The sequence below is a fragment of the Myripristis murdjan genome, chromosome 6, assembly GCF_902150065.1.
Source record: "Myripristis murdjan chromosome 6, fMyrMur1.1, whole genome shotgun sequence".
NCBI lineage: Eukaryota > Metazoa > Chordata > Actinopteri > Holocentriformes > Holocentridae > Myripristis > Myripristis murdjan.
Genome location: NC_043985.1, coordinates 3124962 through 3146861, shown reverse-complemented (window position 1 = coordinate 3146861; position 21900 = coordinate 3124962). Strand labels below are relative to the sequence as shown.

Below are 21900 nucleotides of genomic sequence, written 5' to 3'. Positions count from 1 at the left end.
CAATATTTATCTTAGTTAATGTTGACAGCTAAAATTTCATCCTTTAATCCCTTCATCCTCATTTTCCCCATGTTCAGCACAGCAAACCTGAAATCCGTGGTGCTTTATTTATTTGCAAATAAAAGATCACATACTTGAGACATTTATCAATCATGCTGCATGGTAAGCAATCCTAAAAAAACACCAGCCAACCACAGCTGACCATTAGACAGACCACATGTTACTTGGAGAGGTGTACACTAGAATATGGCCTAGTGTTGGGCGCTTACGTAGAAAAGCAATTTCTACAACATGAAATGATGAGTGATCACCTACGGGAGAAGATACTTAAACAAACAAACAGAAAAAAAAAAAAAACATTAAAATGTACAAATTTGAGTTTCAAGGTTACAAAACGTGACTCTTCCCTGCCCAAGCCCTCAATCCTATGCTGACTTGACAAAAGCCATTTTGTAGCTTTGTTTCCTGTCCTCCTTGCTGTCCTCTGTTCTGGACTGGGCCTCGTCTGAGCTCTTGTGCTCTGGGTCGGGAGTGGAGCCTTTGTCCTCGGTGTCTGTGGGCTCTTTTGTACCGGCGGATTTCTCTGGCTTGACTTCTTCTGTCTGGCTTTCCACCGTCGGGGAAGGAATCGACTCAGGCTGTGAAACAACAGGTCAGAGAGAAGAGATGATAGGATACCTCACAATCTTATGAACAGATTCCCACGGCTTTTGGTGCATATATCAGCCTTGGGAGAAGGAACTGATTAGATTCTGACGGTGCTCTAGATCTGGGATTTCCACCATTAGGCAATCATTGCTTTTTTTTTAGACTGATACTAATTCCAAATCCTTAAGCTATATTTGCAGGATCAATCAAAGTGATTTTCACAGGATCAAATCATCCGATCAATCAATCAATCAATCAATCAACCAACCAATTCAGCTAAAGTGACAGGAATAATGTGTTAGGCTAAAAAGGCAATCTGGAGATTTTTCAACATTGGCAGTGATTTAGGTTTGATTCTAGGTTTGTTTCTTCTTTTATGTTCATTATTTCCACTGGACAAAATTACTGAGCATTCATGCTCTTTACCAGCAAAGCGTCGCTTCACGCTCACAATTCTACACATTACACACAAAACTGCACAGTGTATTTGTGGCTGAAACAGAAAAAACCTCATCACCTGTTACTGGAGCAGGCAGAAGATCAAACCCTTGGAGTACACAATATGGAGGAGGAAGATTTTGTCTTGCATCATTTTCAAAGTTGTTATGTTGCATGTTTTATTTGTAAGGGATGGGAAAGTTTCCCTGATTATTATTATTTATTTCAAATTTGAAATACACTTATTTGTATGCAATGTAGCAACCACTATATACTATATTATACTATACTGTGTACTATTTTCTAGTTAAGCTGTGTGGAGATGAGGAGTCTGTGAGTCTGTGAACAGGGATATACTGGACGATATACTGATATTATATCGATAATGTTTAGATATAATCTGAAATTTAAGATAACATAATACCGTGATATGGCATAAGTGATGTCTTTTCCTGGATTTAAAGGCTTCATTACAATAAAGCGATACAATTTTTGAGTTTAGTCTGTTCTGGCTGTTCGGTTGGTTATCATATCTACATTACGAATGATTGTTTATCAAAAACCCGCTGTGTGTAAATATGTTATGAAAGCACCAACAAGTCACCACTACAGTGTTGTTACAATACTGATATCGAGGTATTCGGTAAAAGATATCATGATGTTGAATTTTGTCCCTATCACCCAGTTCTACTACCTGACAACGCAGATAAAAATTGTCTCAACATGAATTAAACATTTACATTTCTCATCTTTTTAGTTTTTAGTATTTAAAATCAAATCTAATAATAATTTATTAATTAATAATTGATTGATTAATAATTGATCCTTGCCATCACTCCTGTCTTGCTGGATGTGGACGGCTGCTCACCTCACTGAACCCCAGGCCGCAGTGTCTCCTGTTGCGGCCCGACAGCTTCCCGTCCAGGCCCTGCTGGTACTGCATCTCCAGGTCACAGTTGATCCTCTTATCCTCCTGCCCTGCAGAGGAGACACCAGTCACAGCAGGCACACCCCGCCATGCAGACCTATCCAAGCATGGATAGACCTGAGTGGCGGATGTGGAATGGAGTAGCCGGGTTAATTGCATTGTGGGAAGGGATGAGTAAGCATGACTAAGTGCCATGGGACACGAAGCTTGGAGCTGGCACACATTTAGCAGTGTTTTTGAGGAGCTACATAAAGCTGTTTACCACTGCGGAAGTGAGATGTCGACTTGTGGTCTCCGATGACGAGGCGTCCGGTGTGCTCTTTCTGGGAGTGCAGAGACAATGCATTTTGATTACTTGGTTGCTTGGTTTTAAAATCATAATGTCAAGCAAAACAAGACGATGGGGTTCAATCTGATGCCCTACAATAAACCCCACAAACCTTGCCAGCGCCCATCAATCGTAGAAACTTCTGCCTCCGCTCATCGCTCCCCAAATCTGCTGAGGCCCACTGGGTATTCCCGTCCTACAAAGCAAAATGCATAATTTCATCTCACACACTCAACTACTACAAATCCCTGTCAAACAATAGTTGTCTACTATTCAAATGTAAATATGACTACTGTCCCATCCCCTGTATGCCGACAGAGACGAGCCTGTGACCAGTGAATTCCTTTCATTCTAATGTATGTGAGAAAAATGTAGCTTTTTTAATCAAAAAGCAGCTGAACATTCAGCCTGTTATAGTAGAAAATATTAACACAATGTAGCCATTAGTTGGAAAAAAATTCCAACCACAAACATAATAATGGGAACATAATGATGGCAATAATCATTGCAGGTATACATATAGATCATCATGAACCTATAAAGGCAGGAGTGCAGCTTCTGGTTCTCTAGTTCTCTCGAATGCAGGGCTTCAATTCAGTAAGCCACAGTTTCACTCTAGGCCCTTGCTTTCTGTCTATCCAAGCATTAATGTAGCAAAGATAAGTGTAACCACCTCCAAATCTCCAAAGGATTAACTGTCCTCACTAAGATATTTTACTGATAACCAATAGCAACCTTCATGTCATTAATATGAAAGAGAAATGACAAAGGACCCAAGGTGTTGCCTTGAAGAACCAGACTTGTCTGAAAATATGCTGCCAAGCTTCACTGTCTCAACCTTCCACAGACATACGTTTTTGGACTGAGTTTTCTATCAGCTGTGGTAACGGCTGGGACCTGGCTGGCTGTGACACTTGGCTCACTGAGGTGGCGTCATACTGTAGCACCAGAAGAATTATTTGATCTACCAGTCATCTACCTATAAAGATATGAGCATAACCTCTGACTGGTCATATCTCTGTTCTGTGCTTGATGATTTTTCTTTTACCAAACTGGGAGATGACTCAGTCTACCTGCACAGATGTTAACATAAACCAAGTAAAAACCACTAAAGTACAGGGCAATGGAAAACAGCTGTGAGATCATACTCAAGAAAGACAGAAACTAGAACAGGTGTCCCTGACACTGGCTCTTATCTCCACTGGGGGTGCTGTACTGTTTCCACATTCGATCATATGCACTTGTGAATCCACATTCACATAGCCCTGCAACAGGCCCATCATGCATCAACATAATCACCATTATGTGGCAATATGACAAAGGCTATATGTACACTATGAGAATGTGCCACGACTGATAACGTCCCAGAATTGGAGATCCATGAGCAGATCCATTATAGGCAGCCTGAAAAGTGAAGACAGGATATATGGCAGGCTAATGGTGTGGGGTAGCAGTTAGCTTGTATATGTGAAACATGTGAAGCAGTGAAGAAAAAGTTGGCAATTAGGATTCAGCACTTTCTTGCCCTGGATCTGTCACACTAATGTTACACTGTAAGTGAGGGAGCCTTCAATACAGCTAAAATGCAGCTCTACACTTCTGCTTATATCAGTATTAGTATTATAGTAGTATAGTATTTCACATGAGTGATACTGTATTGAATAGTGTCCCAAATATGGGATTATGGACTGAAACAGCATCACATCCTCCTGTTTCTGTTTACCCTTCAGTAATAACTTCAGTATGTTTTTGAGGGTAGGGGGACCTCTGCTGGTTACTTGTGGAAGTGAACAAATATCTGGCTGACATCTGGCACACACATAACTAAGCATGGAGTGGTTTGAAAGTTACTTTGCCATCTTACAATGCTGATAACACTTGCTGATAGAACTTGCTGCATTTCATAAACATATGCTTCTGTCTTGGGGATTGATATACAAACATATCTTCCCCCTATATATATTTCCTATGGAACAATGGACATACACTTAATAAAAATGCCTTTGTTTCTACAGAATGGATATGACAACAATATCCTATTGGAGGGTCAGCTGCTCAATAATGAGGGTCTTTAACTCACATATGAAGAATCTGTTAATAAGGTTGGTTTGCTCTCACCCAAACAGTATTCCTTAGTTTGCCATGCTATTCTGTCAGGAATCATTGTTTTCTTAAGAATACAACGTTTGCTACATGAAATGCCCTGTCCTTGTTGGATCCCGTAGACTCATCAACAGGCAAAATCTACTTTTCCACATCACAAAAGAAAAATGATAGAAAATTATTGGAAAAAGTGTCTTCCATGTTACATCTTACTGGAGTAATTTTATATCATTTTTTTTTTTTTTTTTAATTTTATTTCCTTACTCCATACATATTTAATTTATAACAAGATAAAGGATGTCACCTTCAAACTAACACATCGCTTTTACCTTAGTAGCCTAGTCATTATCTGACAAAATTTGTGACGATTTTTTGAACGAATGATGCGCCTTTTGCACAGTGGCACACACAGACGATTTGATAGTCTCAGTTACAGTTTTTGTTTGATATGTTAAAATATTTAAAAAAAAAAAAAAAAAAAAAAAAAAAAAGTACTATACTGAGAACTTTGCAAGTCATGTCTTGAACAACTGTTACTGCATGTATACAAAGGCTTGTATTGTTGCATGTATACAACGACTGACTATACAGTCTCATTCGTTGTTTTAGTTAAGAAAACGCCTTTGTGAATTATGCTTTGATTTCGTTTTAGTTTGTTGAAAGAAAAACAAGAAGAAACTACATTACAGTGCAGTATATTTATGCAACATCGTTTTTTATCTGCCTTAAAAAGGTGGGCTAGTAAACTCAGTTCTGCAAGTTAAATGGTGGATAAACGGAGCGAAGGGGGTTTAGCCTCCACTAAATGCCTGTGTAACTCAGTAACACCGCCATTCTTCCAACTCACTTGACTGTGCTGGTAGCTGCTTCGCCTCTTTCCTCATGGTTAAACTAGCTAGGCTGTCCGCTGGTCGGCCACCGGAGCCTTCAGCTAGCTAACTAGCTGCCACCTCCGTTACATTTCACGTTATAAACGCAGCACCTCAAGGCTAGCAAACCTAGCTAGCAGCGCTATCTAACTCATTCATACTGTATAACAACCGAATACAGTCACTTTTTAAATTTCACCCACTTGACTTGGGGAAGCGGGTCGTTTTGTCCCATGCCTGTCCTCCGGAGAACTCATAATTAGTTAAATGTTTAGTATAGTTGCTAATAAAGATATCATGCCATCCAGACGGCTGAATTTGTCAACAACCCCCCTTTGTCGCCACTTCCTGTTGCATTGTCTTCTTCGTTTATATTGAAACTCGACTACGTCAACTCTCTGCTGCCCACCGCCGGTGGACTTTGTTATGTCACCCTTAAAAAGTGTACCCTCCCGTGGGCTATACAACACAATGAATAACAGATTTTAAAAGTGTAATTTCAATTAAATTAACATTTCATGTTTTGCATTAGTGCTATTACATAGTCCAAAATACTTCTTACATTTTAGGTGTACTTCTTTCAACGCGGGGTCTTATCATTTTGCATGTTTGTATAATTTTCGAAATAGCCATGGTCTTTTCCAGGAGTTTTTTTTTTTTTTTTTTTTTTTTTAATAAAGATGTTCGTCAAAGTCTAAGATATCGTTCTTCTTTTAGGCTATTTAGAGGAAAACCGACCATCTCTCAAGAAGAAACATTTGCCCGATAGACTGAGGACAAAAAAACAGACCTAAATTATGCCTGTTTAGTCTTGCCCCATGTCTTTGATCAGACTTTTCAGGTCCAGACATTTTTAATAGATGGATTCATCCAATAGAAGATTCATAGTTTAGTATAAACCTGCTATTGTAGGAATAACTATAATGAAATTTCAGATGCAAATGGAAGGCCATTTGGAACTTATGAGCACTTCCATTATTTTATTTTTTTTATCTCTCCCCAGACACATATAATAGTATTATTAGTATTGTAATATGATAATATTATTATTATTTTAATTGTTTTAGTAGGAACATTCGTCTCTCTCGAAGGCTATGTGATGGACCCTCGCTAGATGACTCGCAGAAAAATGTCCAAAAGATGGCGTCAGAGTAGGTCTAATAGACAGGGAGCTCAGAGGCGCTCACCGGTCCGACCGGATGGTTCCTGTCAAACTTTAGGAACAATTTCTTCAACTATTTCCACACACAGGATCGTCAAAACATCAAATAAAGCGTCTTACCGCTGGAGCATACAGTAAGCCAATCCCAAATAAATAAATGAATATATTTATTTATGAAATATAGCCTATGCCAGAGCTGTATATCGAAATGTATCTAAATAGACTTTACTTCAGACTTACTGCAAGTAGAAAATGATTTTATTTTAGAAAAATGATTTTATTCATTATGTATTTATTTTTTGGCTTAGTACATACTATGAAGTGAATATTTTTTCAGACTTTATCTTCCCATTTAGACCGCAACAATGTGTTATTTCATGATAAAGGTCCGATCAGACATTAGCATGCCTTTATACCTATAATTAACAGCGGCAATTTTAATAATGTTTAATGCGTTAAAAAAAAAAAAAGCGCCCCACAAAGTCCAATTTTATCAGTGGGAACAAAACTAGCATCAGCCTACACTATCAAATATTCATGTTGGTGCCATGTCTGAGAGATGAAAATGTTTGAAGGCTAATATGTGGAGGTAAAATATGGCCACTGTGAAATAAAAAAAAAAAAAGAAAGAAAGAAAAAAGAGTGAGATAAAAAAAATAGCCTATATATACATAGACTATAACATAAAATATAAAATCAGATAAAATAAAAGTCAGATACTTGAAAACAGCAAACTTGCTATAGAATTATTATTATTATCATTATTATTATTATTATCATTATTATTTCAGTTTCGTAAAGACAACATGGGCAGGTGAGCAGGACGCACTCACGCACGCACGCACAGAAAGAGAGGGTGAAAGAAAAGTTGGAAAGGATTCTTAAAGAGTGAGAGAGACAGGCGGACATTGACAGATAAATGATTAGGGAGAGAGAGAGAGAGAGAGAGAGAGAGAGAGAGAGAGAGAGAGAGAGAGAGAGAGAGGAGGGGTTATTCTCTCTCTGCCTCTTTACCCCACACTATCCCGCACTCTCACTTCACCAACACATAGCGCCGGACGGGAAATAACTTAAAATACTTTCAAAACCCCGCTGAATGTCCGCAGCTCAGGCTCACTGTCAATACCGAGAACGCTAGAAGCAACACGTCCAAGTCATTTTTTCTTTCCTCGGCGGAGGGCAAACACAGGAGTTTACCAAAGTCCCTGACGCGCTCCAGCGATGGTGACTTTACGCACGGGATTTGAAGACTTCTTGATCTGACTTCTGTTGTTTTAGTATTGTTTCCATTCAGCGCTGAAACTCTTGCCATCGTCCCTGAGCAATCTACAGGTTTTTACCAGCTACACGCAGAGAAGTGCCGACTGAGTGGATCCAGGTAAGAAAAGTCAAACTCTTGTGCCTGCACCGGCGGGGACTGCGGCTGTCGCACGGTGAGTCCTCCGGGCTCGCTGTTTTGACTGTCGGTGCGCACCGTTTATCTCTTCTTTACAATAAGCAGCGATAAAAGAAGCGTCGCCAGATCCAGGCTGCATCGGGATCCCAAAACTTGCATGTGGGGCGTCAGATCAGACTGTCAAAACTATAATGAAGACACTCTGAATTGGTAGCCTTTGTAGAAATGCTCAGTTTAGAGACACAGCTATTGTAAGAATGTCATAATATTGTGATAACTTCAAAACAAGGTGAAGCCATTATAAAGTCACAATTTAGTAGCACAGACAAGCCATAACTCCCTAAGGGCTATTGTAGTGATTTTTCTTCAGGGCTGTTATGCTCTGTTGCTGGTGATAAGCGCACCAAATCATGATGTTGAGAGATCAGCCTCCAAGTAAACAAGATGTTTGTTAAAAAAAAAAAAAAAAAAACTTTGCAAAAATACTGTTCCAGTGCAACTACGACCCAGTGGAGCTCATCTTAGACCCAGTCATGCGGAGTGATAAATTAAAAAAAAGGATAATATGACTTTCAATTTGTGATAATCAAAGCAAACAAGTTCGGGAAAGTGGTGAGTTATGCCTTTCTCTCTTAAACGCACCTCTCATATAACTTCACAATTTGATATCGAGTGCACTCATCACGACGCATACCCCGAATTCAAGTTGTAAAAGTTTATTTCAGCCTAAAAAGGTGGATAAACTGCTGTAGATAGGAGTGAGGATACACTTGAGTTTAACTGAATCATTCCATAAAGCTGGTTCTATACCTGCAAGTTTTTTGTTTTTTTTAATTATTATTTTTAGGATTGTATCATATAAAACCCTTTAAAAATAAAACGAGACAAAATTGTCTTAAGCACCAGGCGCAATACAGCTACAGCTTTTTAAAACTGATACATGAAATGTTCAGATTTAACAGAATGGAATTAACTTATGGAAACACACCGGGCGTTGCATTCTGATTTATTTGATTTTATTTTGTTCCAGCAAATCAGAGTTCTTTAAGTCATCGGGTGCAAAACCTCTATCCCAAATCTTCTTATCCTGAGGTTTGGGGGTCTCTGGGTCTGACGCTGTGAGCAGTTTCCTTTTCGGCCACACAGCGGTAGCCTTCTGTCCATTATCATGAACTTCTTGCGCTCCGCTCCTGCCATTGCAGCCGGTTGGAGAGGCTGGGGTCCCCGTGCGCGTCCCCGCCTCCGCCTCACCTCCAGAGCCGCACACTGAGCTCACAATGAATCAGCCATGCCGTACTTTAACTCCATATAGTGGAAACAGTGGATTTAGGCCTATATACAATATACAGAGCGGGGAGGGGGCGTCTTTAGGGCCCGAGTTAACTCCCCCCTCCTGGAGGTCACGGCAAATGACCCTAGAAGAATGCGTGAGTCATAAATTAAAATAGACTCGGAGCCCTAACACGGATCCGTTTGGAGACAATATCGGGGGAAAACAGGACAGTTGTCCCAGAACGGCGAGAGAAGTGAGAAATTGAGTCTGTAAGTTTTCCTCCCCCCGGAATGATTATCAAGCCGTCATTGTCTTTCCACTTAATAACTGTTTGTTGCTGTTGTGAGACACACCGGTTTCCTGGACAGTTTGGATCATGCGTCTTTAGAGGCTGGGCGATACAAAACTGACAATTCCATCTGTCATTTGATCTGTAAACGAAGCCCGATAGAGCTGCAGCGCTTGTTTAATCGATGTGAAGTCGGGTTAGAGTGGGTAAACCGAGCCCGGGGGGCAGCGGAGAGGGACTCGGACATCTCCCCACGCATAGTTGAGTCTCCTGTGTGAAAGTTGTGGTCGCGGGGGTCACGGTGAGGGTGATTCCTCCACATGTCAGGGGGGACAGGAGGACAAGGCACACAGCAACGATCTGGAAAAGGCTGATAGAGTCACTTCAGGGTGTTACCCAAATTTAGACCCTCACTACACCTCAGATAAGGCGCTGCTCGCCTGCAGATAAGGAGCTTTGGGACAGAGTGAGAAAGAGTTCATATACCTGACAAAAAGGCCAAAAACAAACAAACAAGCAAACAAAACATTAAAGAAATCAATGTGGATCGTGGCAGCATCATGATGACCATTACTTTAATTTCTAAAGCAATTTCATTTCGCTCTCAGCGTATTGTTGAGATGTGTTACGGGGTTAAGGGCAAACGCTCAATTCCCCAGCATCACTTTCACTTGTTTACTCATCAAGTTACGCCTCTCCAAGCTATTTCGAGTCATTATTGCCAATTCTGATAGAGCTCCATGTCCTGGTTTTGAGCTGTCTGCACCGGCCTCTGCAGTATATCACCTTTTCCAACAAGTTGTTTAATTGTTTGGACTCAGGCAGGACAATTTATAGAGCCTCCCTCCTCCTCCTCCTCTTGTAAGTGAGAGTGTCTGTCTGAAAAACAATCCGACGGGGGGGTCGTTGAAGTTGATCTCCTATGGCATTTTGTTTTGAGCAGGTGCTGCGGGTTGAAGTTCCCTCATAAGGTAAAGTGGCATTAGAGTGTCCAAATGGCAGACTTATATATAGGCTGCCAATTCAGCACATTGTCCCGGCCTGCATAGCTGTGCTCTCGGCGCTGTCTGTGGGAGACCTGCAGCTTTTTTTTTTCTTCTGTCTGGATTCGCGCTGACAACAGGCGCACAAGCCTGAAGACAGCGGCCGATCACTTGCACGTCCTCTGCTCAGTGCGTCTGCGGGCTGAAATCACAGTCAGCCGTGCGGGAAATGCCTCAAGTGTGCCGCAAACGTGGACCGGCAGCTCCCTTTAATAGATGATACATAAGGAAAATTAAAATCAAATTGTTACGTTCTTTTTCTTTCTTCTTTGCAGTTTTATTTTGACGATTAACCGCTTTATTCAGCTGAAACGTGTGGTGGTTGCACTTGTTGGAAAATGATTTCTTTTCAAGTTTTTAATATTTTTTATGATTAGTTTGATTCAGACTATTGCAATTATATGATAATCTCTCTCTCTCTCTCTCTCTCTCTCTCTCTCTCTCTGTCTCCCTCTCTCTCACTGCGTGTGTGTGCGTGTTTACAGTTTACTTGTAAGTGAAAAGATAACCTCAGCCTGAGCATCTATATGAAAGCCTTTTATTTTTTTTCCCCATAAACACAGGTTTAGCTTTTTTTTTTTTGTTTTAGGGAAAAATAAATTACAGAACATTTTATACTAAAATATGAATAAAAAAACAGTCGTTCTTTATTTCACATCTCTTCACAGCTTAATTCTTTTACCTTAATTTCATGTCTAAAAATGTCTTTAATGCAACACAAGGCCAACCACATGTAATAAGAGATGAAATACAGTAATTTATGATACAACAGATTTTCTTGCACCTTGAGAGGCCTTTTGCTGCAGTGCGATGCACTGGAGCTCTTTCAGTGGCAGTGAGAGTAAAAAGCAGCTGGACAGAGGTAGAGGGGAAGGTATTTGACAGCTGAGAGAAAGAGACACTCAGATGAAGAGAGAGAATGAAGGGAGGAGGATGGGAGGGACAAGGCTCTGTAACCGTTGTCATAGAATATCATCAGCTGGGTTTATCTGCAATCATACTTCATGATATCAGGATGAGATGCATAGAAAGGGAAAGAGGCAGCCATATTCAGCTTCAGCAAATTACTAATTATAGCCTGTTTTGAAATATTGTTTTTTTTTGTTTGTTTGTTTATTCTGATTATTGCACTACATCTGACCACAGTGTTGCGCAGCTAAGCATTTCCACATGTTGCTTTTTTGAAGATGTCATTCACCTTCACCGAAAAACCATCGCCCCGCCATTTTAAGCCTGTGGCTGATCCAGAGATTCCTAATTATTTGTTGTCAGGCTCTTTGAAAAAGACACCAGCCCCTAAATTGGACATGTGTTGTACAAACACAAATTAAACATTTAGGCCTAAGTATTTCTCCCTGGGTCCTGAGTGTATATTAGCCAGCCTATACTTATCTCTGGCCCAACGGCACACCCAAATTGCAGTCTTGCTGCCGAAAAAGAAAGGTTGAGGCCCGGGAGAATGAGCACTTGAAGCATGCTGGCAGATGCCTGCGAGTTTCTCAACCACGGTACAAGCGAGGTGTGTGTTTGTGTGTGTGTGTTTTTCTTACAGACAAACACCACTGCTTCATGTATGTTTTGCATTTTTGAGATGATTGCATGCAGATATAAATGAATCAGTTGAATGTTTGTGCATGTGTGCATTTTGAATGGGTGGATTTAAAGTGTATTTGTGTGTCTAATAAGGATGCATTTGTCTTTGTGTGTGTGTGTGCGTGTGTGCATGTGCATATCTGCTTAATATGTACATGCATGCGTTTTCTGTTATTTGAGTGTGCTTGTTTTGCTTTTTCTGTGCGTGTGTGTGTGTTTGCTGGGTGGCCTACCTGCCTGCATGTGCGTATGCATGTGTGTGTGTGTGTGTGTGTGTGAGTCCTACTGGGTGTGCGTGATTCCTCCTTCTCTCCACCGTCACATAACCTTGGAAGCAGCTTCCTCATTTTGCCAGAGCGGAGAATAGCAAGGCCTGTTCATTCTCCCTCCACTCCTTCAATGATCGAGGTAACCTTTCTTTTTGGCGGCTGCTTTTCCAGCACCTGCTCCCCACCATCCAATTACAAAGCTCAGATTGGGAGCTTACCTGACACACCAGTCCTAACGACAGTGCCCCCTCCCTCCCCCCCACCACCACTACCACCCACCTACCCTGCACAACTTCTTCATGCAACACCATGTGCTCCTTATATATCTGTCCAGCATGTTTGTTCGACGTCAGTGTATCCTCGTCAGCTCAGATTGTTTGCCATCTAACACAGCTTAAGTGTGTGCTTTTCCTCAGCTCTCTCTCTCTCTCTCTCTTTCTCTCTCTCTCTCTCACACACACACACACGTGCACACTCACAGACTCACTCTCTCCCCAGCGCTTGCTTCGCGATGCGTTGGGGAGTGTCACGCTATCTTTTGCTGACATTAACATTAACAATGGCTGTTATGTACCTGAGAGGGATTGAGTAAGATTTCTACATGTACGGTTTACACAAGATGATTTGACAAATGGCTGCTGCAGCGTTAACACAGTCACAAAACACAAAAAAAAAAAGAAAAGAAAAAGAAAAAAGCAAAAGAGGGGGTGGCATTCAAAAAAGCATCAGGGAGTAAGGATATCCTGAAAAATTCTGAAGCACTTGTTATGGGTGATGAACCTTGATTTTTTTTTTTTTTTTTTTTTTTTTTTGCTAGTGGATAACTGGCGAAATGCAGACTGTGACCTCACCTCAAATTTTCAGATATCTAAAACATCAGTGCTAAACGTTAGTATTCGTTGTGGATTTGTCATCAGTAGTGTGTGAAATACAACCTCTTTGACTTCTTTTTTTTTTTTTTTTTTTTTTTTGTAATTTAACATCTCACCACAGCATTGGTCTCTCTCCAGACACTTTTTCTTGACTGGAAAAACTCACCACCACTATCACTCTCCCTGCTCCTACATATATGCAGCACAGTGCAACCCCCCCACACCCCCGCCGCCCCTTCCCTGAGGGGAGTTTGCAGAGTCATTCTGGGAAATGTAGTAGAAGCAGGTTTAGGGAAAGTGGCTGCACTGGAAAGTAAATTAAAAGTAAATCGCAACACCTGATCATAAAGTAGCTCCTGGAATGAACTAAACATCATAAACCGATGATATATATAGTAACAGCATAAGAGCATCTGAGGCTGGAATATTTTCTTTAATGCTAAGGTGGTCCAGGTTTCTCTCTCATGCCAGCAATATAGAAATGAAAGGAAGGAACAGTCAATTTGAATCAATGCTCTGAAAGGAAAACGAAATGATTAGCAGCAAAGTGTCTGTGCTTCATTTTACTTGAGTGTCTCATTCACGGCCACCTGAGAGCCTTCCAGTATTTGAAGCACTCAACAAGCATTTTCACATCAGTCTTGCTTTGCAGAGAGAACCTATCCTGAGCTGTCCCAAAAACATCAGGGTGCCAAGACAGTATTTTTGTTCTAGTCATACTGTTTAGCGAATGTGGAAGATGAGTGTTAAAATGGCTTTAGGACACCTAACCCCGTGTGCATCTTCCTGTCTGTACACCGTTGTTGGAGCTGTGCTTTTTGAAGTGGAAGGAAGGGAAAGTATACGGGCCGCCGCTCCGAAAAAAACCTGTTATGAAAAGAAAAGGCCAAACATTTTCTAGACCCACCTCCAAGCAAGCAACAGATGATTTAGTTCTTTCCAAAACCCCTTGAACTATGTGACCCTACTGTTACAAAATCATAGATCATAGTTAAACCAGTTAAGTTACTTTTTATTATTTATTTATTTATTTATTTATTTTTTTAAATAAAGATAGAAGGTGCCTTAAATCCTTAGTTGCCCAAATTGGACTGGGACCTCTGTATTTCAGCAATATTGAAGGATGAAATTCAGGTAATTATTCTTCACCCCCAAAATGGACACAGAGCATTTTGAAAATGAACTCTTCAGATACATCCAGCGTTGCGTGCAAAATAGATTAGCCTCACAAGTTATTATTCATTGCTGCTCGGTCATGGAAATCCCATCATCGTAACTTTATTAGTGAACTTTTAGGAGACGGAATCATTGTAAAAAGACATAATTCAGCCTGGTTCTTTACCATTGCACTTGACGGATGTCGAAGCTTCGCGAGGCACAGCCAAAAGTACATGTTAAAAAAAAGAGCCGTGGAAAAAATGTCCCTTGGTGCCGCTTCTCTCCTAATTCCTGGACAGAAATTGCAGGGGTAAAGTGCTGTGTTCGGTTTCTTTGGTTCAGCCAATCAGACTCTTGGTATTGCTAACAAGACTAGGGTGGCCAGGTGACTGACACTTGTGCTCCAGTGGGTGCTTAACTGTCAGTCAGTAGTAAAGGCCTTGGATTGCACGGCAGCAGCTGCAACAGTAGCAGATGCTTTGGCAATTTCGCCGCTGCTGCTGATTTTACAGAGGAGGGCAATAACATGTGAGCGAGTTTAGATGTCCTGTGGCTTTTCTCCTGTCCTTCCTCCCTGTTTCCGCCTCCTCCTCCTTTCCTTCTGTCTCTCACAGACTTTTTCTTTCAGACTCCCTTGCTCCATTTTGTGTTACATTAAACACATCCAAGATTAAAGACAAATGTTGCCTCTCTAAAAAACAAATGGAGTGCGATGACGACCCATTATGTGCCCAAAACAGAGTAGATAGAAATTCAATTATGTGCAATATCTTTCGATAAAGATATTCAACCTGAGTGTGGAAAACGTATGAATGTGAGGGAATGACCGATAACAGAAAGCAACAACGCTCAGACAGCCTCCTCGCATGGAAAATATGAACACCTCGGAGTGAAATGGAAAACATATCATAGTGATGTTTAAACTTGCAGTAGCCATCCTCATTTTTCCGTGTCCAGTGGGACACAGAAAAATGAAATGGGAATGGCATAAATAAGCCTCCCTATCAAATAACACAACACAGGCGTTTCTTTTTTTTTTTCTTTTTTTTCTTTTTTTTTTTATTCCCCCCAAGCTGAGAACCCTTATTTAATGGTGTGCTTTGCAGCCAGTCAAAAGGTTCGACACCAAACACACACAACAAAAGGCAAGAAGGCGTTGTTTTCAGCGTGTCCGTGAGGTATTGTCTCCCCCGGGCTGCATGCATTTGTGTCACCGAATTTTTCAGGGCTGCTGAGGGTGACATGGTCCTTGTCTGGGAGCTGCATTCAGGGGAGTTCAGGGAAACTGTATAGTTATTTATGAAGGACAAGTGCCATTCACCGTCACAACTGTTCAGTGCTGTTCAACAGCCTTGGTGCAGAAAGACTTTTTCTTTTTAATACAGCATGTGGTATTTGATGTTGAGCTTTTCCAATCAACATGTTTTGGGATTGCCGTCATCTGAATATTATTTAAAACATCAGAACCTGAAGTGTCTCATTCAGCAGCATTTTAGTTTTGTAAATAGCTCTTTTGATTGCTTTTTTTCCTGTATTGACTCGGAGTTTAAGGTCAAGAAGATGCTCAGCATTGATCAGACTTTGCCTAGGTGCTGTCATGTTCACAAACCCTTTAAAAAAATGTTTTATACAACTTAGGTACCAAACGGGGGTGAGACTTTGTTTATGGGAGAAAACAGCTGCTGCGACATTAGGACAACCTCATCAAAGTGTTTGAACATAAATATAGTTATGTTTTGTGTGACTGACAACTAACCTGACACTCTTTAAACAGCTCTCCCCTCCCACCAGCCACTCCCTGCAGGTTAAAACAAGCAGGAGGAATTATTGGCAGCTTATTATTTGACTGAAGTCCTCTGGTCACCTTGCAACAACCAGTGTCAGGGTGTTGTGCCTTACACAAGAAGTCGGTGAGCTAACCATTTGCTGCTGACTCTGCTGCTGAAACAGATTATCAGTACAATTTATCCCCAACCCACTGCAGTAGAATGAGTTTTCTAAGTTTTTCTTTTTAAGTGGCAGTGCACGTAGACCTTAAAATAGAGAAAAGGCAAAATGTGCTAAATGTGTTTTTGGTGATGTAGACACCTCCCGTGCCATTTCTCATGAACCTGAGTACACCTGCTGAGAGTGGGAAACGCCACACACACACACAGTTAGAAACAAGCTGAGGGTGTGGTTACACCTACAGTTCAGTTTGTTTTGTCCAAACCATAATTGGAAGAAATTGCTTTGTTGCATTTTGGTGTTTGGCTTGTATACTTTCATACTGCTCAGTTATAAGCAAACAAAAGTAACTCTTTTATTGGCCAGTTCTGGTAACCTGTCATCCTCTGAGGATAGAAATGTTGATAGTGACTCCAGTTCCTGTCACTCAAGCCAAGCAAGGTGTTCTTTGTTGCTGCTGTTGTTTGCTGTGTTTTACCTTCTCCCACTGAGAATTGAGAATGAATTTGAGTTGTTTGACGTCGTTGGTTTGGATTATGTTCTCACTCCTCAGACTCACGGTTCAGGCATCTCAGTGCACTTACACTCCTTTTCCACTGCAGGACCTGTAACTGGAACACAGGAACTCTTTCTGGAACCTGGAACCCATAGGCCTGTAGTAACCAGTCCCTCTTTTTGAGTTCCTAACTCTGGTCCCTGCAGCTGAGACTTAGTAAGGCAGAGACTTAGCGCTGAACATCGCCGGTTAATTTAATGTATGATGCACAAAAGTATCACATCTGCAGTTTTTAAAAAGAGGAGCCATCAACCGCAAACACAGATGATTGTTTTCAGGAGATTAGTAATTGAAAGGGGAACATTTCATTGTTTGTGCCTGCCCACCACGTGTCAGCTGATCACCATTACTTGTGTCAAAGCAGTTTCCTCCTGCAAGCATTTTCTTTTTTTCTCGTGTCCTCTGTCTCATTTTCAACCTCCAGGTGTCTCCTCTCTAAAACCAACATCATATCATGAACATAATGACGGCTTAGACATCTTCCATGTTTACTGTTTTGCTGTTGTCAGTTGCACACAGAATGACTACAAACCTGCTCGTTTACATGAAGTTTGCTGTTGTTGTATGTGATGGAAAAGCAAACACACAAGAGCGTAGGGTTCTCACTTCACCCCTGGAAACCCCTATTCCAGGAGCAAGACCCGGGAACTTTGGCCTGGAATTTTTTGGATGGAAAAGGGAAACTTTGTAGTCCCACCTGAGTTGTTCTGGCATCGTTCTCACCTGGACAAGTGAAGCTAACTGAAGGAGCGAACAGTCCAGAGGTTGAAGAAACCGCTTTAAAAGTGGCGCTGACGTTCTCTGAGGCTCTGACGTTCTCTGTACATTGTGTACACAGAAAGGCATGTGTTAATGTTTACCTTGCTGTTATATTTTGGTGCGTCCCTGGTCTATCCCCTCTGCAGAGATGGGTGCCTCCTCCAAAAACCCAGCAGGCCATGCTTCACTGCACCATTGGTAGTGGTTTGGAGTAATGGGGTGTGGCCACAGGACTCGGGGCATGAGGCCTTCTGAAACGGCCCTGCGGTGAAGAAGTGAGGGCCAGGGGAACGTGGTCCCACCCACCACGCCAAAGCCCAAATCCAATTGGTCGCCGGCCAGCTGTCGACGCAGGGCGTTGCCATGGTTTCCAGGCTGTAAAGAAGTCTTTAATCAAGCTGTTGTCATTATGAGATGGTGGTGAGCGTTCGGGGTCGCGGTCAAGGGAGAGACGCAGAACGACAGACAGTGAAAATAGACAGAGAGAGAGAGAGTGAGAGATAGAGAGAGAGAGAGAATGAGAGAGGCTGGGTATCGGCTGTGTTGCTCAGAATAGTAACGCACCACTTGATGGACAGCTCTGAAATCAGCCTGTCTTTGCAAGCTCCATAGATCAGGACCATTCCTTGTTGTGTCATGAGGTTCCCAGGCGTGTAGAGCATGGGAACATGTAGGTAAAACCTTTAGATGACATGCTCTTGACACGGCATACATCCTGGGCCAGGAGCCCACGCCTATATGTATACGGTATGCTATGTACTGTACACGATGTTGGATTAGCAGAAGTGTGGAGCGCGTCGTGTTTCAGGATGACGGGGTGTACCGAGGAGTGGCACTGGCTCGGGTATCCAGCTGACGGGGCTAGACCTCATGTTTCCGCCACGTAATCCAACACACTTTAGATGGTGTGACGGATGGCAGCGTCGTGGCTCACTGACATTTGTGCCGGGAGGTTTCACACATGAGGATACGCAAGCAGACACACACACACATACAAACAGGCACACACACACACACACAGAGGTAATGGTAATGGTAGCAGCAGTATGTGTGTGTGTGTGTCTGTGTGTGTGGGTGTGTGTATGCGCGTGTTGCCCCATCTGAAGAGAATTACAGGCTCTTCATGGGACCCACCTGTTGTGCTTTTTGCACTGGGTAATGCTAACCTCATGTTACCAAAGTGTTTTAGGAGCAAACTTTGCGTTAGCATTTGGCCCGGGTTGGACTGCTTTCGGAGGCTAACCCAGCGAGGTCGCCCACACATCTGTATTGTTAAAGGTGGTCAATTTGTCTTGGCTCACAGCCGGTTTAACCAAATAAAGTGGCCCCTTGCCACAGTCTCTCAAATCGATGGTTCCCCGTAAGAGGGCCTTGCCGTTGCAGGAGGGGAAAATCGCTGCCTCAGCAAGCTGTTTCGTCTCATTCTCAGGAAGCTTACACTGTGTCTCCCTTTTCAAAATGGGAAATATACGTAGGCCGGCCTGTGATGTCAATTGTTATTGCTGGAGGCCTGCTATAGGAAAAATCTCATTTGCTTTTGTAAAGCACTGTAGTGAAAAGGAGCTTATGTCATAAAGACGCTATTGTGGCTGCTGCGGGGCCCTGTGTGTGCGTGCATGCGCATGTGTGTGTGTGTGCGTCCATAAGTGTCACTACTTTGACCCATACATTGTGAATTTCACGTGTGTTTTCCTCACATTTGTGCAGGTTTCAATGGACAATGGTTTCTGTGCCTGTTTGTTCATGGCGCATACAAAGGGAGTTAAGCGCCGGCCTTTTGTGGGGGAGATTTATGAATGAGAGCTGCTATTGTAGCTGCCATAAATGATTACATGTTCCCTCCGCCTGGTTCCCTTTGATTTTACATGCTTTTTGTCATTGTGCAACTCCATGACTTTGGGTGGTAGGGGATAAGGTGCAAGATAATAATAGTCATAATAGAGGCTTTCATGGTGAATTATCACCTTGAGGAGAAAAAAATAATGTCCAGCTCAAAAAAGTGGAAGAAACATTGAAGACAGTTCTACTTCAATTCAGAAGGAATAATACCTAAAGGGACTTTTTTTGCCTGCAGCTTTATACTAGTTCATACCCAATTACCTGTTAATAAATTTACTATCAACTACCAACTAACAAACTATTGCTGAGCATAGGCGGTTCTAGGGGGTGGCAGGGGGTGGCAGCTGCCCCCCTAGAAAAATGCCTTGCCACCTGAGTTGCCACCCCAATTTCAGACAATTTATTTATTTATTTTTTAATTGTGGCTGTTCGGAAACTCGCTGTTACGAGACTCAAATGTCCGAGTGCAAGTAAATGCAGCAAAAGATGACACTCCCACTATTTAAGGGGTTGATAAATAAATAAATAAATAAATAAATGAATATTTCTAATGCCACCTTTTGGTTTTCTATTCAATGCTTTACTCATGTACCACAATAATAGAATGTTTCTGAGTTAAAATATCCTCATTTGGGGGTTTTCCAAGCAAATACTGATATATGTGATCGTTTGGTATTAAATCAGCATATATATTTCTGCCACCCCTTAAAGTCTCCATGCCACCCTCTTGCCACCCCATGAATATTTGTCTAGATCCGCCCCTGTTGCTGAGTGACACACTTCTAATGCGCGCACTGCACAGTAGAAGCTATAGTGGACTGCTGTTCGAGTACACATTATGAGCCCAGTCTTGAGCACATATGGATACTTAAAGCTTAAAAGCGCCTGATTAATGAACATCTCCAAGTGCAGATGGTGCACAAAATTAGGATCATAAAAAAAAGGCAGCTAAATGGACACCTCACAGATCAGTACTTATCTGTCTCACCTCTCTGCCCCACCCCTGCGAACCTCTTTAGGCGGACAAACCTAAGAAATGTCTATATAACTCCATTTCAGCTAAATTCGGGGGCAGCGCAAATTTACTTCTAAGAAAAGGTGGAAAAAACGGGTCAGGAGAGGAAACAGTCTTGATCCTAAATAGCACTTTCGCGTTATGTTTAAGGTTACTAAAAACTGTAATATGCAATTTTATGCTCTGTAAAAAAAAAAAAAGTCGCCCTACCACAGTGTAACAAACTAGAGTGGCTGGAGGTGTGTGTGAAGGGGTTGGGGCAAGCGTGGAGGTGATGAGTCAAGCCGGCAAAATAAACCGTGGCAATGCGTTTGATTTCTGTTGTGAATTCAAATTATAGACATTTGGGATACGAATTTGTTTTTATCCCTTCCCTACATTTTTACAGCTGTTCCCGAGGACCACCTCCCCCATTTCAGCAAGCCTCCCCTCACATTTGTTTTCTCCATGTTTTGCGAAGTGGCAGATTTGTGCTCTGTCTTCTAAATCATTTCCCTCTCTTGCAGATTGCTCCCTGCTGGAGTATTGGCCTGACAGTGTTTTTTTTCCCTCTGCTCCCCCAATGGACTCATTTACATTTATGCACGCAGCAATTAATTACAAGCTGGTGCTGGCCTTGTAAATTAGAGGGAGCTGAGGTCGCCCCCATTAATTGCCCCTGACAGTTAAAGTCTTGTTTGGGCCACGGCGAGGTTGACTTCAGGCTGGGACAATGGAAGCTCAGGGGCTGGTCCTCGCAGATCTGATCTCATTTTCCATCTAAAAATATTAGTATTGCTCTTTGGATGAACATGAGGTGTTGTATGTGTGACAGTGTGTCTTATAAACCTTGCTGTGCATACCTTTCCCTACCAGTGTCACCAAGAAAAATGTAATGTCTTTCTTTTATTATACTTGGCAGTTAAAGTGATTTGGATTCTGACTGATGTTTCACAGTTTGAATATGTCGTGAATGTGCATGTTTATGGTATTTTAATCAGCCTCAATGTAAATTATGCACTTTACTATCATTATTAGGGTACCTGTTGCATGATCCATATCCAGAGATGTTCTGCAGCCTGTGTATTGAGTTTCTGCATGCATAAAAAAACATTTTCCTCCAGGTCATAGTTCCAGGCCTTGTGTTTTGTCTTCAGTGAAACGCTTGTTGTGTGTTTTGGGGGGGTTTTCTCATCCAAACACTTTTGGAGGGGGGTTTTCTTCAGGCCCAGGAGTCAGGTGGGCGACTTCTCACGGTATTGGTCTTTTCATGCAAAGACGCTCCAACTTTTCCTGGCTCCTTCCCTCACAAGGCCCTCCTTTCTTCTCTGTCACGCAGCGATGTGTTTGTGCATACCTCGCCGGTCTGACAAAAGCCGGGAGAGATCCTATTCACATCTGCCTTTGACATTCACCTCTTGTTTTTACAACCTCTG

At 41.9% G+C, this 21900-nt stretch overlaps 2 protein-coding genes across 6 annotated transcripts in view; one reads left to right on the top strand and one right to left on the bottom strand.

The window, feature by feature from the left end:
* Positions 1-88: 88 nt before the first annotated feature.
* c6h11orf58 (chromosome 6 C11orf58 homolog) lies at positions 89-5674 on the bottom strand. The gene is made up of 5 exons (XM_030053497.1): positions 5518-5674; positions 2455-2538; positions 2277-2337; positions 1955-2064; positions 89-638 (listed from the first exon to the last, which is right to left on the bottom strand). The coding sequence occupies exons 1-5, from the start codon at positions 5569-5571 to the stop codon at positions 426-428; spliced, it is 522 nt and encodes a 173-aa protein (XP_029909357.1). The 5' UTR covers positions 5572-5674; the 3' UTR covers positions 89-425.
* Positions 5675-7524: 1850 nt separating this feature from the next.
* Positions 7525-21900, top strand: part of LOC115361118 (transcription factor SOX-6-like) — a 121300-nt gene continuing 106924 nt past the window's right edge. For 3 of the 5 annotated variants that reach the window (XM_030054417.1, XM_030054420.1, XM_030054415.1), the window contains exon 1: positions 7525-7854. The gene's annotated coding sequence lies outside the window, so the exon portion shown is untranslated. Of the gene's footprint in view, positions 7855-9327; positions 9415-21900 lie in introns of those variants that run through there. The other 2 variants (XM_030054418.1, XM_030054416.1) reach the window with 1 other exon arrangement.